Source organism: Rhamphochromis sp. 'chilingali' (assembly GCF_963969265.1).
Source record: "Rhamphochromis sp. 'chilingali' genome assembly, chromosome: 11".
Taxonomy (NCBI): Eukaryota; Metazoa; Chordata; class Actinopteri; order Cichliformes; family Cichlidae; genus Rhamphochromis; species Rhamphochromis sp. 'chilingali'.
In genome coordinates, this window is record NC_137938.1 from 38,767,048 (window position 1) to 38,786,068 (window position 19,021).

At 47.3% G+C, this 19,021-nt stretch overlaps 1 protein-coding gene across 2 annotated transcripts; it reads left to right on the forward strand.

Moving 5' to 3' along the window:
• The first annotated feature begins 1,284 nt into the window (after nt 1-1,284).
• Nucleotides 1,285-17,049, forward strand: dek (DEK proto-oncogene). 2 transcript variants are annotated; one of them, XM_080895865.1, is made up of 12 exons: nt 1,285-1,471; nt 2,275-2,428; nt 2,515-2,613; nt 2,703-2,812; nt 3,257-3,351; nt 4,059-4,188; nt 4,274-4,567; nt 4,661-4,783; nt 14,274-14,358; nt 14,795-14,937; nt 15,309-15,377; nt 16,723-17,049. In XM_080895865.1, exons 2-12 carry the CDS (start codon nt 2,305-2,307, stop codon nt 16,732-16,734), a joined length of 1,284 nt encoding a protein of 427 aa, XP_080751991.1. In that variant the 5' UTR covers nt 1,285-1,471; nt 2,275-2,304; the 3' UTR covers nt 16,735-17,049. The 2 variants fall into 2 exon arrangements, with proteins under 2 accessions (XP_080751991.1, XP_080751990.1); XM_080895864.1 differs by having other exon boundaries at nt 1,290-1,471; nt 4,274-4,573.
• Nucleotides 17,050-19,021: the final 1,972 nt, after the last annotated feature.

The window sequence follows — 19,021 nt, forward strand, 5'->3', positions numbered from 1 at the left end:
TCATGGTGTGGACCCATATAGACGCTTTAATGTTGAAATCAAATCTGTCAGTGTTAACTTGGGCATGCTGGGTTTGCTGTGTGCTGATGGTTTCATGTCATGAAGCTGCAGACTGAGCGTGCTCACAGTCACGGTTTTAATTTGAAACTCTTCGCATACATTTCCTGTCAGGACTGACAGACGGTGGCGCTGCAGAGCCCTCGTCTTTCTGGGCCATAAAAAGTTCCAGTTCGTAATTTGTGCTGCTGTGAGGAAAAGGAGGGAGGGGAAATGATTAAAGGCACTTTTTATTTTCAGACGTGTTGTTGTTTTTAAATGATTCAGATTCATTCTTGGACTCGTTTACAGCAGCTTTGTGTCGGCCTGAGAGGTTCCTGTTTTGGGGTCCTGATCTCTGTTTTTAGGTTCTGGTTCCTCTTTTGGGTTCTGGTTCTTTTTACTCTTATAGCCTGTCAAGTCTTTCCCTCCTCTGTAAGGTGGCCCCGCCCAATCTGTCCTCACCTGCTGTGATAGTGCTCACCTGTGCTCTGTCGTTCGTGTGTTTAAATCGTATTAAATTAATCCAATTTGATTAATTTTTATTGCTTAAAATGATCAGACTGTGTGACGTCGGCAGTGTCAAAGCTGCTGCGATGGTTCACATTATGTGATGTGATTCACGGCGTCCTGCAGTCAACGGTTCGACCCTCCAACCTGCCGGGGATCGAACAGTACAGGGAAGCGGGGCAGCTGTGACAGATGTGGAGCTACCAGCTGAAACTATCCTCCATTATTCCGATCGGCGTTGCATTTTCATTAAAGCGAATTCCTTTTGGTTCGGTTAAGCCAGACTTTGTCCTCCTGGTTTCGTTTGGTCTGCATGAGTTACTTTCATGAAGACGTTTGAATGTTTCTGTCACTTTTGTAATTCATTTTTGATGCTGGGGGTAAAAGTCAGACAGCGACAGTAATAAATGACCCGAGACAAACTTTTATCCTTATTAAATATAATAAATGTGAGATAAACGCAGTTTCTCTCTCATGAGGTGACATCTTTGTCTCCTTTGAGGCAGTAATCCATCATTTCATTACCAGCAGGACGAACATTAACAGCAGTATATTTGTTTTTGTTGATTTAGTCTTTGAGGTGTTCAGCACTTGTAGTTTTTATAAATAAGGAGTCTTGCTTTGTTCTTTTTATTTCATTTCTTCGATTGAAATGTTTTTCTCCTTTTTATTGCAGTTTTAGTTGATCGTTGTCTTAATCCTTTTTTTCCTGCCTGTAGTACTGCAGTGTGAACACAGGGGGCGGCAACGCGACGTCACCCGGGTTCGCTTCCCTTTAAGGACGCAACGGGTTTTACGTCATCGGAGAGAGATCCAATCGGTGGTCGCCTGCGCATGAGTCCCCGCCCCGTAGAGAAACCGCCATTACAAAATCAAAAACAGAGCTGACAGGTGATCGGCGGCTCGCGCGCAGTTTCGGGAGCAGGTGAGTGTTTCTCAGCTGTTGATCCACTGTTTCTCCGCGGGATTCCGGAGGCTCGTGTGCGGCTGCTCCGGGCCGGTTTATCGGCGGGTTATGGCTCGGTGACTGTTGAGCGACTAACGGCGGCGTTAGCACGCGGTGCTAGCTGCAGCCGTCCGCCGATAAACGGTAACGGCAGGTTCACGTTTTCCATTCACTTGCGGACCGTCTGCGCACAGGTGACCGCCAGGTCAGCGGGCTCGGCGGCGAGGAGGGAGGAAGCTGCCGGGTAGCGCTCAGCCTGTTAGCTAACTGCGCGCCAAGAATCCGCAAAGAGCGAAGAAACAAACAAAAGCCCGCAAAAAACCCCCAGAGTCAAACCTGAGTGTTCCACACGAGCGCCTGCGCACACACCTGCCCGCGTTTCATTCAGTGAACATTCACAGTAAAGTTAAACTGGGCTCCAGGCATTGATGGCTAGCACCCGCGCTGCCAGACTCGGTTCAGAATTCAGCAGATTTTACAAAGAGACGCACCTGCCAGGTAAAACAGGAGTGACAGATTGCAAGTGCCAACGTGATGGAGTCAGCGGACCTTTCGGCTCATGTCTCCACTCACTGTGTGTTAGTTTCTTCTCTCTGGGTTTGATTTTGATGCAGATGCTCTGACTGCTCAAAGAAAACTTGGGCATGTCTTCAGTTACACACATGGCAGCACACACCTCTCACAGCCTCATGTGTGTGATGGCAGTGTACTGCTTCTGATTAGTCCGGGAGGAAGAATCCTGACCACATGCCCGCTGGTGTGTGTTTGTTTCTTGCCCCTAGGATTCGTGGAGTGTCGGCAACAGGTCAGACATGAGTGACGCAGCGGAGGAGGCAATGGACAGCTCCGCGGTGTCTGAGGAGGAGGTGGAGGACCAGCAGGAACTGTCACAGGAGGACCAGACGAGTCCCAATAAAAGAGGCTCCAAAATCTCAGGTAACGGGGATCAGACGGCGTGAGGGGGTCGGGCCTGTGGGCTGGCTCAGACCAGTGATTTATGTTTGAGTTTGTTTTGGTCGCAGTTGTGGGAGAAATCATCGAAGGGAAACGGGCAAAGAAGACTGTGAAGAGGCTCGACTTCCAGGTGCCGAAACAAAGAGAGAAGCTCAAGATCGGAGACGGTGAGCGACGACGGGCCGTGGCCTCCACTGGTCTCAGCGTGACGTGTACGTGTCTGAACACTGCTGCTGTTCGTCTCTGTCGTTTTCAGGCAGCGGCGATAAATTGGGAGACATTCCTCGCACCAGCTACCAAATCACCAAGATGAAGCCGGCTGACCTGAAACCTCTGCACGCCATCCTGTTCGACAGACCTGGGAAGGTGGGAACGTTTAAACACACAAAACAGAAATCGGTTTTAAAAGCCAGATTACTCAGAGTAAATCCCGCTGAGGGGGTTCTACTTCCTGCCACCTGCTGCTGTATCTGAGAGGACCTCTGCCCACGAGTTGGCAGCAAACACGTTCGCGCTGTGTTTCAGTCAGTGTGGTCCAAACTGAAACTGCCGACTGTGAGAGAAACTTTTTAGTTCTGAAACAAATAAAGATGTCTGAGCGGGAATGTCCGTGTGGGTCAGATCCTCTAAACGCAGGACAAAGGAGACGTGAACAAAACCGTAACGACGATCTCTGCATCGGTGAAACGTCCGGTCTGCTGCCGAGCAGCGTGCGCGCCCTGAGGGGACGTGGCCCCACGGCGCTCTGACCTGTGTGCTGACCGTGTCAGGTGATCGGGCTGACTCTGAGCGCTGTTCCTTCTTTTTCAGATGGCGTTGATAAAGAAGAACCTGCGGCTGTTCAACGGCTTCGCCTTTGATGCCGACAGCGAGCAGTTTGCCAAAAAACGGGAAAAGCTTCTCAAGTAAGTGTGCGCTCAGTATTTCCATGACGGTAACCTACAGACAGAAGGTCAGGGTCACGCAGCGCTCGGTGCGTTTACGGGAGGTGGGGATTCGTGTGCTTGGGCGGGACGCCCCACGGATAATGCCGTTTAAACGACCTGCTGACCTTCATTCAAACAAAGGGTTGCTGGTTCGATTCCAGCTGGAGACGTGATTTATGAGTTTAAAACTACCAAATCAAACACGGAGTCTCAGACACGTGACCTGTGACTTATCACCTGATCCGTGTGTCCACAAAGCTCCATCCATCCTCTGGGGGGGCGGAGCCTATCCCCAGTAACCATTGGGTGAGAGGCAGAGTACACCTGGACAGGTCGCCAGTCTGACAGGGCGTTTTTATTACCACGTCATATCAAACATGAATATGTGATGTATTACTGCAGTACTACCACTGTACCCCCCAGTGATGACTACAGAGGAGTCCACAGAGCAGACTCCTGCTCTGCGTCACACCATCCTCAGCAAACACCCACTCGGACGTCTTCAGCTGCGTGTCTGAGCGCGCTCAGAGCCGGGGAGCCGTCGCATGGAGCGGTGACCTCTGAGCGTCGGACTTTAACGCGGCGGGCAGCGAGATCGATTAAAAACCTTTTGCCGTGTTCGTGAAACCTTCATCTGTCCACGATGAAGCTCGTTCTCTGGCTAACCGCTGACTCTCTCCGTGCAGGAACTCAAACTTCACAAACAGCAAGCTGAAGGTGGTCTGCAGCGTGCTGGATCTGGAGAAGAAAGGAACCCACTCGGACCTGGTGGACCGAATCCTGACCTTCCTCACTGCACCGAAGAACAGTGGCAAGGTGAGCTGAGCTACCTGTGGCGCCGAGACTCTCCTGGACCTGAGCTTTTCAGTTTTTATTAAACGTGTCCTCTGACCTTCGGCAGCGGCTGCTAGTGAAGAAGAAGAGGAAATCGAAGAAGAAGCTGTCGGGCGACGACCCGATGGTGAAGAAGAAGAACAAAACCAAAACCGCCAGCTCGTCGTCCAGCCCCAAGAAGTCCAAAACAGGAAGCAAGTCCAAAGCCATCGTCATGGACTCGAGCAGCGACGAAGACGACGATGAGGAAGACGAGAAGGCGGGAGCTTCGGCGGAGGCGGAAGGATCAGACGCTGAGGAAAAACCGTCAGAGAAAGAGGAGGAGGAGCAGTCTGACAAGTCTGAGGAGTCTGCGGAGGAGGTGGTGGTGAGCACAGAGTGAAGCAGGTGGAGCAGAAGATGATCAGCTGACAGGAAACGGTCTGACCTGTGTGTGTGTGTGTGTGTGTTCCAGTCCAAGTCCAGCAGAGGGAGTAAGCGAGCACGGACACCAGCGAAGAAGACGGGTCTTCCCAAAAAGCGATCAAAGAAGGAAGTTTCAGATGAGTCGGAGTCGGACAGCGATGCAGATGAGAAGGTAAACACGCGAGCAGAGCGATATGGCCAAAAATATGTATCATGATATAAATTTGAAAATTTGCGATAACGATATAACTGACGATGTAATTGATGCGAGACAAAATACAACTCCACAACTTTACTAGTGCAAAACCCCTTCCATTTATTTTCACTTAAACAAGCAGCTGTTTTATGTACATTAAAGCTATATAAACATTTAACAGTGCAAATGCAAATTCTTTGCTGAAAGTTTAACCAAAAGGCATTTCCAGTAGAAATGGGCTGACATATCCTGAGCATAACCATGTACAACATCCACTGAAGTTAAAAAGAGGAGCTTTGCAACATTAAACTGCAGTGAGCCAAATAAAAAAGTCAAATATGTATTTTTCGGACCATAAGGTGCACGGGATTATAAGACACATCAAGGGAAACAAAGCAGTCAGATAAATCAAACTTTATTCAACTCATTCTTTTTTTTTAAAGTGTGCGTGTTAGTCCCCATAGGGAAATAGTTCCTCTGCATTTAACCCATTCACCCAGTGAAGCAGTGGGCAGCCACCAGTGCAGCGCCCGGGGAGCAGTGTGTAGGGATGGTACCTTGCTCAGGGGTACCTCAGGGTAGCCATTCAGTGGAGTCGAACCCCCGACCTTCCGATCATGGGGCCACCACTCTACCTACTGAGCTATCCCTGCCCCTTCTTTTTTTTTTTCTTCTTGCTTCCTCCACTTCTGGAGGATCGTGGCTCAAGAGTTGGGAGTTTGTCTTGTAATCAGAAGGTGGCCGGTTTGAGCCCCGGCTCGGACAGTCTCGGTCGTTGTGTCCTTGGGCAATTTTAATCTCGTTGGTTGGATCTTAGACTTCTTAACTGATAGATCACAGTGTGTGAGAATAAACGGCTGTTTTTCCAAACAGCTGAACTCTTCCACTGGCTCACCACAAGGTTGCTGTCTCTCTCCTCTTTTGTATATTTTGTACACTAATGACTGTCGCAGTACACAGGCCAACAGGCATTTCATCAAATATGCAGATGACACAGTCATTGTAAGCCTCCTTCATGGTGAAGAGGATTCCCATGGGCCTGTTGTGGAGGAGTTTGTTTCATGGTGTGATCAGTCCTTCTTAATGATTAACACCTTGAAAACCAAGGACATGGTTGTAGATTTCAGGAAGTCATCCCCTCATCCTGCGCTTACAGTGGTAAATGGTGCAGCCATTGAAATGGTGGATAGTTACAAGTACTTGGGGGTTGTTCTTGATAAGACTCTGTCCTTTGAGTCACATCTTGCTGCTACAGTGAAAAAGGCCCAACAAAGACTTTTTAAGGAGGTTGAGAGGTTTTAATGTTTCATCTGAAATGATGACTCTCTTTTATAAAAGTTTTATTGAATCTGTTTTAACTTTCTGTATCATTGCTTGGTACGGTAATATGTCCCTGAATAATAAGACCAGACTTAACAATCTGGTTAAAGTGGCGGGCAAGATTTCAGGGAGGTCTCAGGTCCAGCTTGTGGACTTTTATAACAGGCAGGTGCTGAGGAAGGCAACTTCTGTCCTGTTGTGCTCAGATCATCCTCTCTTTAACGATTTTCAACTGCTTCCATCAGGTCGTCGTTATAAAATGACTGCAGTGAAGACAAAGCGACACAAATTGTCGTTTGTACCTAGTGCTATTATCTTAATTAACAACACTAAATTGTAAGTGTTGTTGCCATTGCACATTGCACTTTTTTCGATGGAATATCTAGGTTGTTTTATCAGGCTTAAATTATATTATAGAATTTTTTTAATGAGTGTACGTGATGTGTTGGTTGTATGTTTGTTTGTTTTGACATACTGCGAATCAATTTCCCATCAGGGACAATAAAGTTACCATTGACCATTGACTGTCTGTGAAGGTTCTCAGTCCTCGTAGTCAAAGGAGCTTGCAAAGAAAAGCGTCTGGACTTCTTTAAGTTGCTTGAAGACGTTTCACCTCTCATCCGAGAAGCTTCTTCAGTTCTAAGGTCAAATGGTGGAGAGTCCCAGATATAAACCTAGTGGGAGTTTCCCCCCACAGAGGGACAAAAGGACCCCTGATGATCCTCTAATCGCCTGGGCCAAGGTGTGTAACTGGGTGTGGGTCCCAATCAGCCAGAGTTTCGGGTGTGTTCATTGTGAAACCTGGCCCCACCTTATCATGTGAATTCCTGAGGTCAGATGGCCCAGGATGTGAGTGGGCGTTAAGGCGTCTGGGAAGGATCTCAAAACTGGATTATAGATGGCAGAGAGTTGGTGTCGTAAACCACCGCCTCTGTTCAAAGATGGTCGCTCACAGTGGACATAGATGGCTTCTTTCACTCCTCTTTCAAACCATCTGTCCTCTCTGTCCAAAATGTGAACATTGGCATCCTCGAAAGAGTGACCTTTGACCTTTAGATGCAGATGGACTGCTGAGTCTTGTCCTGTGGAGGTGGCTCTTCTATGTTGTGCCATGCGCTTGTGAAGTGGCTGTTTGGTCTCTCCAATGTAGAGGTCTGGGCATTCCTCGCTGCACTGTACAGCATACACCACATTGTTAAGTTTGTGTTTTGGCGTTTTGTCTTTCGGGTGAACCAGTTTTTGTCTGAGCGTGTTGCTGGGTCTGAAATACACCGGGATGTCATGCTTGGAGAAAACTCTCCTGAGTTTCTCTGATACACCGGCTACATAGGGGATGACAATGTTGTTGCGTCTGTCCTTCTTATCCTCCCTCGCTGGTGTCTGGTCTTCTTTTCTGTGCCTCTTTGCTGACTTTAAGAACGCCCATTTAGGATAGCCGCACGTTTTGAGTGCTTCCTTTACATGTGTGTGTTCCTTCTTTTTCCCTTCAGGATTAGAGGGAACATGTTCTGCCCGGTGGTGTAGGGTCCTAATTACTCCAAGTTTGTGTTCCAGAGGGTGATGGGAGTCAAAGAGGAGGTACTGGTCCGTGTGTGTGGGCTTCCGGTAAACTTCGATGTTGAGGTTGCCGTTCTCTTCAATGTGCACAGCGCAGTCCAGGAAAGGCAGACAGTTGTCCTTTGTGTCTTCCCTGGTGAACTTGATGTTTTTATCCACAGCGTTAATGTGCGCAGTGAAGGAATCCACTTCTTGTGTCTTGATTTTGACCCAGGTGTCGTCCACATATCTGTACCAGTGGCTGGGTACTCTTCCTTTGAAAGAGCCAAGAGCCTTCCTTTCCACTTCCTCCATGTAAAGGTTGGCTACAATAGGTGACACGGGGGAGCCCATGGCACAGCCATGTTTTTGTCTGTAGAAACCCTCGTTGTACTTGAAGTATGTAGTGGTGAGGCAGAGGTCTAACAGTGTGCAGATCTGATCGGGTGTGAAGTTGGTCCTGTCCTCCAAGGAGCTGTCTTCTTGTAGTTGTTTTCTGACAGTCTCCACGGCCTCCGTGGTGGGTATGCAGGTGAAGAGAGAGACTACATCAAAGGACACCATGGTTTCATCTGGATCCAGGGTAAGTTTCTGGACCTTGTCGGTGAAGTCGGTGGAGTTCTTGATGTGGTGTGGGGTGTTCCCCACGAGAGGCGCAAGGATGGTAGCAAGGTGTTTAGCAATGTTATAAGTGGCTGAGTTTATGCTACTGACTATGGGTCTGAGTGGGACAGCTTCCTTGTGGATCTTAGGAAGTCCATAGATGCAGGGTATGGCATCCCCTGGGTAAAGCTGTGATATGTAAGACGGTCAATAATTTTGTCCTTTTCAAAGTCTTGAAGGCAAGCTATAACTTTCTTTTTTTAGCTGCTTGTGGGGTCTCGCTTTAAGGCTTCGTAGGTATTGTTGTCACTGAGGAGAGTAGTGATCTTTGTATGGTAATCTGTAGTGTTTAGGACCACGGTGCATCTTCCCTTATCAGCTGGTAAAACAGTGATGTTGTGGTCTTTGCTCAGGGAAGCGACGGCCTTCTTTTCTTGTATTGTGAGGTTGGATGGAGGGACTTTGGCACTGGAGAGCGTGGCTGAGACTTTCATCCTGATTTGCTCTGCTTCTGTCTGTGATAATTTATTGTAACATTAAAGTGTGAAGTATTTATTAATATGTAAATGTGAAAATGTATTTATGTATTTATTTATTCTTATTGATATATTGTATACTGTGGTGGAAGGTTGGGATTTAAGAATTTACCTGAGAGTGGAATAATGGTTTAGTCTGTGACAGCTGAACATATTTAAGGCTGCCAGTTGTCATTAGAGGATGGATTTTTGTGCTGTGAAGAAGCTCGACAAATTAATTGTGGTAAGGAGCGCCATATAGCAAATAAATACTTTGTTCCACTACACTTGCCTTGGTCTGTCTCACTGTGTTTCCAGCCGCTAGGGGCTGCCCTGTTACAAGCATTTTGGGCAAATGTTCAAACTCGCATCAGCCTGTGGGACAGGTGTCTGCTCCGGTGTGAGCAGCTGAACGTTGCAGGTTTGTCACAGACCAGTTCTGTTGCAGGGTGTCAAATGTTTCATCCAGGTCCATCACAGCATCTTGGTTACCACAGAGGTATCCAAGTCCATGATCACTGTGAGAATTTTCCCATCTCCACTGACATCACGGCATCAGCCAAGCTTCACCTGTTTATAATGACAGGTGCTGCTCAGTTTAAGTCCTCGAGTAAATATATGGCATTTGGGGAATGAATAATCAAATAAAGGCATGTTAGAAAATGAATCTGTGCAGTGTCTTGATGCATGCTCAATCATCCAGGTAAGGAAATCCCAAAAGGTTGATTCTGTTCATCTGGACGTTTTCAGTGGGAGAAATGTTTTGTCACTCATCCAGGTGACTTCTTCAGTCTCAGCTGACTGCAGGTTTCCCCAACCATATAAACAGGACATTTGCACAATGACTGAAACCAGCACCACTGAATGAACAATGGCGTGGGAGCTCAGTTCCTTGATCATTAATATGCGAATTGTTATGACCATTGAACAAAGCCAATTGATGAAGGTCTAAGGAGCTTGGAAAGAAAAGCGTCTGGACTTCTTTACGTTGCTTGAAGACGTTTCACCTCTCATCCGAGAAGCTTCTTCAGTTCTAAGGTCAAATGGTGGAGAGTCCCAGATATAAACCTAGTGGGAGTTTCCCCCCACAGAGGGACAAAAGGACCCCCTGATGATCCTCTAATCGTCTGAGCCAAGGTGTGAAACTGGGTGTGGGTCCCAATCAGCCAGAGTTTCGGGTGTGTTCATTGTGAAACCTGGCCCCACCTTATCATGTGAATTCCTGAGGTCAGATGGCCCAGGATGTGAGTGGGCGTTAAGGCGTCTGGGGAGGATCTCAAAACTGGATTATAGATGGCAGAGAGTTGGTGTCGTAAACCCCGCCTCTGTTCAAAGATGGTCGCTCACAGTGGACATAGATGCTTCTTTCATCTATGTCCACGCAACTAGGGATGGGTATCGAAAACCGGTTCTTGTTGAGAACCGGTTCCCACTGTTTCAGTTCCTTGGAATCGTTTGCCATTTTTGCAAACGATTCTCTTATCAATTCCAGTCGCCCCGAATGATGTCACCACGTTGCGGAGCATCATTTACCTGGCAGGAAACACGGCGGCTCAAACGCTCAAAAGTTTGGTTACACTTTACGAGAACGGATGACAACAGGGCAACTTGCAATACTTGCAAAGTAGAGATTTCATTTACGGGAGGAAACACTACGAATATGCAAAAAACACGTGATGACCTTAAATGAATGTCGTGTTTTTAATTCCGCTCCGGACTCGTGAATCTCAACCCAGCAGCAGCGGTAACGTTTGCACGTCCTCTCCCGTTAATGCGGCAGGTAAATAATCAACTAACATATTATGTTAGCGCGATCTGCCTTATTACAAACCTGCCATTACTGTGCATTTAGTGACCATGATGAGAGAGGCAGACAGAGTCTGGCTCAGATGCTGGCAGTTCTCGCTGCAGTCTGCCGGTAGCGTCTCCTTTCAGGCAGGATAGACGAACGTCACCGAGCAGTGACGTGACTGCCCTCCAAGGTGCTCAGGAACTTTTACTCGTGCACCATAGAGAGCATCCTGGCGGGAAACATCTTAACCTGGTTCGGGAACAGCACCATGCAGGACAGACGAGCTCTACAGAGGGTTGTGCGGTCAGCTGAGCGCACCATCCGCTCCGAGCTCCCTGACCTGCACTCAATCTACAGCAGGCGGTGCTGGACCAAGGCCAGGAAGATGGTGAAGGACCTCAGCCATCCCAACAACAGACTGTTCTCTCTGCTGAGGTCAGGAAAGCGATTCCGCTCCCTGAAGACCAACACAGAGAGACTGAGGAGGAGCTTCTTCCCGCAGGCGATACGGTCTCTCAATCACACCACCACACAGTACTGACCCACACATATGGTTCTTACACACACACTGGACTTTCTGGACTTTGGTTTTGCACAACACTGGTCACTATATTCTTCATTTCCGGTTAATACTTGTACAGCTGCTGTTATTGTGTATATATTTATTTATATTTAGATTCCTTCATACATTCTTATATAGTTCTATATTGTGTATTGTGTATTTTGTTGTACAGTTATTTTATTTTCAACTTTAATTTATATATTTATCTTTATCTTATTCTTCCCAGTTAAATTTACCCTTCATTCTAATTTGTGTTGTACAGTTATTTCATTTTTAACCTTAATTTATATTTTATTCCTTCCTAGTTAAATTTACCCTTTTTAATTTTTCATATTTATTTCCTATCTTATTCATAGCCTTTTCCTTTTTTGTTCTCTTTAGGTCACGAGCAGTTGTCCAAGCATTTCACTACATATCGTACTGTGTATGACTGTGTACGTGACAAATAAAATTTGAATTTGAATTTGAATTTGACTCAGTTTGTGGTCAAAGGTTTGCACCCGTTTGCCACAGCAGATGATTTTCAGTAAGTGAATGTGTTTAATTGTAGGCAGGGACATTACTGGATATTCTTGTGTAATTGCTGCAGAATAATTTATGTTACACTTTGTTATTGCTACAGAAGAATATTTATTTTATTATTTTACATTTACAGTTTTTTTCCTGGGGACCCTGTGACACCCCATTGAAGAGCCGCAGGCTGGATCTCTTAAGATCTCACTGCTGGGTTTGTAAGGCCATGTTACTCCTAAATTTCTATCTTGTTCAAAGAGAAGATATAAAACAAAGTTCTGAGCTAATCGATCTTAGTGTTCTCCTTTTTAAAAAGAATCGATAAAGAATCGAAAATGGAATCGAATCGTGAAAATCTTATCAATACCCATCCCTAGATGCAACAACATTGTCATCCCCTATGTAGCCGGTGTATCAGAGAAACTCAGGAGAGTTTTCTCCAAGCATGACATCCCGGTGTATTTCAGACCCAGCAACACACTCAGACACAAACTGGTTCACCCGAAAGACAAAACTCCAAAACACAAACTTAACAATGTGGTGTATGCTGTACAGTGCAGCGAGGAATGCCCAGACCTCTACATCAGAGAGACCAAACAGCCACTTCACAAGCGCATGGCACAACACAGAAGAGCCACCTCCACAGGACAAGACTCAGCAGTCCATCTGCATCTAAAGGTCAAAGGTCACTCTTTCGAGGATGCCAATGTTCACATTTTGGACAGAGAGGACAGATGGTTTGAAAGAGGAGTGAAAGAAGCCATCTATGTCCACTGTGAGCGACCATCTTTGAACAGAGGCGGGGCTTACGACACCAACTCTCTGCCATCTATAATCCAGTTTTGAGATCCTCCCCAGACGCCTTAACACCCACTCACATCCTGGGCCATCTGACCTCAGGAATTCACATGATAAGGTGGGGCCAGGTTTCACAATGAACACACCCGAAACTCTGGCTGATTGGGACCCACACCCAGTTTCACACCTTGGGTCATGTGATTAGAGGATCATCAGGGGGTCCTTTTGTCCCTCTGTGGGGGGAAACTCCCACTAGGTTTATATCTGGGACTCTCCACCATTTGACCTTAGAACTGAAGAAGCTTCTCGGATGAGAGGTGAAACGTCTTCAAGCAACGTAAAGAAGTCCAGACGCTTTTCTTTGCAAGCTCCTTTGACTTGGGCAAGACTCTTCACCCGTTGCCTACTGGTGGTGGTCAGAAGGGCCGATGGCGCGATATGGCAGCCTCACTTCTGTCAGTCTGCCCCGGGTTCTGGCTACAACTGTAGCTGCCTCCACCCGTGTGTGACTGTGTGTTGGGATGACTGGGTGTGTAAAGCGCTTTGGGGTCTCTAGGCGGGACTAGTGAAAGCACTATACAAATACAGGCCATTTACCATTTCTGTAACATTGATTTATTAATGTTGAATTCTCTCGCAGCTGCTCTGTTCCCATGTTGTAGCAGTATATTAATGACTAACCTCGTATTGTGGATGGATTATCTCAGTTGTTCTCCTGATGAGTTTGGTCCGTTTACAGCATCCTGCTATGCGATTGCATTTGTCTCTAACCATCAGGAACCCTCACGTTAACTTTTATCGAGTGGGAAAAAGTTAGCGTTCATCCTCCAGCTTCAGTGTTTATGTTATGCTAACATAGCTGTGTCGCTAGCATTCGTATATCATTATATACCAGCTAGCCCAACTTCAGTAACCCTACAAACGTCACTGCTGTTTAGCTTTCTGTCTTCATTTATGTTGGAAGTGACAGCAGAGCTGTACGTTTTAATTTTTTCAGAAATCTCTGTCAGAACATGCTATATCATGTTTAGGTAACTAGCAAAACTAGCGAGCTAACTTCCTGCTAACTTCTAACTCAGTTAAATGTAATAAATCCTGTTTTCATGGATGCCTGGATGTTAAACTTCATAGTTCCACCTGGTAAAGCAGCAACACTGATCATTTTATTAAAGGTGAAAGAATTTAGACCGTTTTTAACTCTCAGTGATGTTTGTTTGACTTCGGGACCTTAAAGGACTGAGTTTAGGACCCATATTACTCCCAGATTTACGAGCACCTTAGTCCAACACTGTAATGCAAGTTTGATTCACAATTTATTGTCAATCAAATTCATTCATTGACGCAGCTGAAGCTTCCTCACGTTACAAACACGTCTTCATCCAGATGCAGGCTGATGTTCCCGGAAACCACCGCCTGGACCACATCCTCCTCCAGCAGCTCTCTGTGACCATCCTCTCGCTCTGCAGAGTCGATGATGGCGGCTGTAACAGCCATAATAGTGCGGTGTCTCCTTAAGACAGCCTAATTTGATGTTTAGTGATGTCACGGGTGCCCTCTGTAGAGTGTGGGAGAAGCGTGCTCGCACACCTCATGTGTTTACCTCATTAACTCAACGTAACGTTACAGGTTGTATGAACTCTGCTCGCTTCATGTATGATGAGACAGCAGCCGTTCAGTCGGGCTTGTAAGGTTGGCGTTTATTAAAGGACAAACACTGTGGAATTCCCACTGCCACTATGGTCGCAAGCTTTTGACTGTCCTGCTGAGTGTGTCGGCTGCCTCTAACCACTGAATACAGCCCACGTTACATGATGATTTCTTTTCCAGCCCAGGAAGAAGAAAGCCGCTGCAGCCAAACCTGCGGCCAAGACGAAGAAGGCGGACAGCAGCAGCCACCGCAGGAACAACACAGGTGAGCTCGTCTCATCGATCAGTGTGACCTGTGATCAGAGGTCTGCGGCGTCACGCTCATGTTGATCCCAGGTGTGGGTCCGACCCAGGTAGCTCAAAGTTTAACGCCCAGTTTGCAGGTAAAAACCATAAATTTATGTTTCACAGCGAAGTGCTCACTGAGACTTTAGGTGACAACCGTTAACCTTGTTACCAAAATAAGAGCCCTCAGAAACGAGGCAGCTGAAGGTGTGACGAAGACTTCCTGTTCTGATGTTTACCCAGGCTCGTCCAAAACATCCTGATTGGTCAGAATATGAGTCAGTTTAGTTCCTAATGAATTGGCCACTGCGTGTTTCGGAGCGACCTCCACAGTGAGGACGATGATGTCAGAGACCTGGCTGTAAATCTCCTGTTCTTCTTCTTCGTGTGTTTTTCTGCGGCTCGTTGTCGTGCAGCGGAGGACAGCTCGGACGACGACGAGCCGCTGATCAAGATGGTGAAGAAGGGGCCGAGCGACGAGCAGCTGAAGGAGACGGTGCAGAGTCTGCTGAAGGAGGCCAACCTGGAGGAGATGACCATGAAGCAGATCTGCCAGAGGGTCAGTCTCCCTGCTTCTTGTGTTACCATGGTTACAGATGCTGAGCAGTGTGGACAGGTGGGGGCGTCACCCTCAGGCTGCAGCAGCTGTCCAAACATGTGGCTCGAGGGCCCAGAAAAGGCCTGCCCACACACACACACACAGTGTCGGTACTCTAACTCTGACATAATGCTCACCCTCACCCAACTGTAACTTGGGTGAGACTTTGTCTCAGACTTGTGGGGACGGACACGTTGGTCCCCACAAGTAAACCAGCTGACTGAGGGGGTCAGGGGGGTGCGTGTGTGTGTGTGCGCGTGCGTGCGTGCGTGCATGTGTGTGCGTGTCACAGCTCAGTTTGTCTGACGGTGAGGCGTGACACTCTGTTCCAGGTGTTTGACACGTACCCCGAGCACGACCTGAGCACCAAGAAGGACTTCATCAAACAGACCGTCAAATCTGTGAGTACACACACACACACACACACACACACGCTGTTCTTCCTGATGGTGTGGGGACATTAGTGCAGTGCTTTGCTGTCCACAGTAAAGGGCAGCAGCAGGTCAGAGGCGTGTCTGCCACAGGCTTCATCTCTGAGCAGTCGCTGCATGCTGTGGGTCACATGTTTGTCATTCCTCAAAACAAGTACTCTATTACACAGAATACTCGTTACCTACTCTGTAATTGTCGTCCAACAATATAAACTGAGCTACAGTCGCACACACTGACACGGAGCCCATGACGACACGCACACAAAGAGACTTCAGAGCGGTCGTCACGGTGATTGTGAAACATGAGCAGGTGCAGGCGGGGCTGCAGCCTGACTGCTCACCTGTGTGTTACCTGCTGAAGCTCAAGCCCCGCTCATCAGCCAACAGGAGATCAGCTGATTTATTCCCAGGTTACCGTCCTCCTCGATGTCAGGTTAATATTTACAGGTGAATAGAAACGTGTCAGGTTTGCTTTCTGTTGAGGTGAAATGCTTCTCACATACAGGAAGTTGTAGATTAAAGCCATGCACCAAATCTTTCTTGATAAACCACAATTAACGAGTCTTTTACAAATGACTATAAATACTTGAACATCACAGACATTACGTACAGTATTTAATGACAGCAGGAAGTGTCTGTTGTGTGCTGTTATTGTGAAAGGTAAGGAGGAAAAGGTTTGCTGATGTCCAGTAGGGTCCTCTCAGAGCAGCTTCATCTTGCTGTTTCTTTAAAAACCAAAACAGGAAGCGAGTCGGTGCGTCACCATGTTTATCAAAACCACACATGTTAGAAACCATTTGATTGGCTGCTGCGTGTGGACGCGTTTCTCATTCTGCAGCCACCTGAGCCGCCACCAAAACCCCGCCCTCCTCGCTCGCTGTCACCGTTCGGTCTGCAAACAGGAAGTTCACAAACCGCCGTCATGTGTTGTTTTTCACTTTGTTTCTTTACGTTCATGTACAGAACTGTGCAAAAGTCTTGAGCCTCACAGGAAGAAACGCTGATGAAGGTCTGAGGAACAGGACCTCAGCATTACTGAAGCGGCGTAGCGTCACCCTGCACGTCCTCGCGCTGAGCTGAAGGATCAAACTCTGTATTTACACGTGTGAAATCATACAGCTCTTCTAACACACGTGGGCTCAAGACCTTTGCACAGTACTGCAGCCGTTTAACCATCAAAGCACAGACCCTGCCATTTGGTGACCCCGCCTCTGCCACGCGGCGGTGCATCATGGGAACGGCGAGGGTTTGGGGTGCTCTGGTCTCACAGGTGAACCCTGCAGGTGTTCCTCAGCTGTGTTTTCTCTCCTCACAGCTCATCACATGAAGACGGGAAGGGAACGACCTCGGCCAGCAGCTCCTCCCCCCACATCTGCTTTCTCTTTTATATACGTTTTTTTTATTCCTGCGTGGAGCTCTCACGTGAACTCATCACTGTTGTGTCGCCCGCTGTCGAGTCCAGAGCAGAAGCTGTTTGTCTGAGGAACAGGAAGTAAAGAGAGCGTGACTCCGGGAGAGCCGAGCTCTGGACTCTGTCGTAGTCGAAGCTTTTCTCGAGTTTTCTTCTGTTGTTTTGTTCTCGTTTGAATCTTCTGAGATGTGCTGAAAAACTTTGATTAAAATTCTACCTTTTTTCAACAAACTCGTCTCCGAGCGCTTTCTAACCCACCAACTCCTCACAGCCACCAAACAGGAAACGGCAGCCTCAAACTCAGGAACAGGAAGTCTCCACCTGATCATCAGCGCTGCGTGGCGTTAGTTTCAGGGACTTCCTTAAAGCCTGGACATGTTTCAGGGCCGAAGTAATTCCAGAGTCACTAAGAATGAGGAAACAGAGTGCAGACAGGAGCACCCGAGGAGACCAGTTCATTAACAAACAGAACTGATGCTCAACATTATAACAAGGCTGTGCAAAGTTACTTATGTTGGTAACATCAACAAAGACGAGCGGAGACATGACAGCGATTGTTGTAGAAATCTGAGGACATGGGATTGTTTCGGCAGCAGTAAGTAAGGGATCGTTCAAACCGTGCTTTTCTCTCCTGAAACTAACGGATAACAGGACACCTTTCAGCGTTTGACTCTGAAGCTTACTGTGCAGCGTGCCGACAGTCTGCCGATGTTGTATTGAGATGTTGATGACATGTGAGCAGCGACAACCCTAACCCAGCGATCTGGGCTTTGACCGAACTGCTGAGTGCATACTGTCAGAATCACTTGATGCTCTTCGCTGCCGTTCAGCTCTGCATCTCCAGGTGCAGGAAATGTTCCCGCCTCTCCTCAGGGTTGAAATTTACTGCTCGTGTGTCTGAGTCGGATGCTTACACGCACGCCATCTGCGGGTTGGGGGGGTCCCTGCAACTCAGGGGACACAGGTTTTAGACGTGTCCTTGACCCAACACAGCTGATTTAAATGGCTAAACAACCTCCTTGATGTGTCGTGAAGTTCTCCAGAGACCTGGTAATGGACTAATCATGTGATTCAGGTGTGCTGACCCAGGGTGAGATCTAGAACCTGCAGGATACTGGCCCTTGGAGTTCCCCACCCTGAGTGTTCAATACAAAAATTGTATCCAGAGCTGTGAATATGATCCACTGATCCTCTAACACAGTCTTCATCTGCAGAAGTCTGTGGTTTGCATCCTGCTGTGGTCTAAATACTCACAGATTACATCACCCATCGTGTGATTGTAAAAATCTGGAGCATCAAACATTATTACGGCATCGTTTGGTTTGAATGTTTTAAGTTATTCACGCATGTTAATGGTGGAGCGAGCTCTTTCATTTTCTCTCAGGTCCTTTCTGGGTCTCATCCCGAGGAGATCGTTCCCACACTCACAGCTGTGATTATTTTATTAGCTTTTACTAGACTGAAACACAAACAGCTCCTGCTGCTCACCGGCATTCATCAACGAATCACAGATCACACCGCAGGTAAAGGGACAACCTGAGTGCAGCTGTGGTAGGACGAGAGGAGTCGGGTGACAGGTGATGCTGTGGCTGCGTCCCAATCCAGCGACCGCACGCTTCGTAGTGCGCATTTGTAGACAGATTACGTCACAGCGACGTCTTTCGCTACTCAGGTTATAAGTCACTCAAATAACTTAAAAATGTAATTGTTTGTTTTATTCCGCGTTTTATTTGTTCCGGAGTGAATCGGTTTGGATGAGATTAAAGTTATTAGATTAAATTAAACTTTATTAATCCATCGTTGGGTTCCTCCGGGATTTTCACACAGCTGAATAAACGTCAAAGTGTGAGACAGTCGAGAGTCCTGTTATATTTTAGATAGGAAAGAGCAGACGGCCGAATTTATTAAACTCCACCGAGACAGCGGTGACGCTAATCTGAAGGCGAGAACGTCACATTTCACAGCCTCGCACTTCCGGCCTTCTCGGTCTTCGAAGGACCCGGCACACAGACCGCGAAGGCCGGGTCCTTCGAAGGATGCAGCCCGACGCTTTGGGACACTTCTCCAATTCTAAGAGGCCGACAAATGCGTCCTTCATTTCCCCAAATTTGAAGTGTGGTCCGGTGTACACTTCGTGGTCCCATATATCCCACATTTCATAGCGCGGCGGTGGGTGTGGATATTTTGTTCGAAAAAAAGAAAA

What these genes read in the sequence shown, in the direction of transcription:
- dek (XM_080895864.1), top strand. Translation starts at nt 2,305, where the DNA reads ATGAGTGACGCAGCGGAGGAGGCAATGGACAGCTCCGCGGTGTCTGAG. An exon ending in AGTCTGCGGAGGAGGTGGTG is followed by an intron (nt 4,574 to 4,660) that starts GTGAGCACAGAG and finishes TGTGTGTTCCAG; the next exon opens with TCCAAGTCCAGCAGAGGGAG. An exon ending in TGAAGCAGATCTGCCAGAGG is followed by an intron (nt 14,938 to 15,308) that starts GTCAGTCTCCCT and finishes ACTCTGTTCCAG; the next exon opens with GTGTTTGACACGTACCCCGA.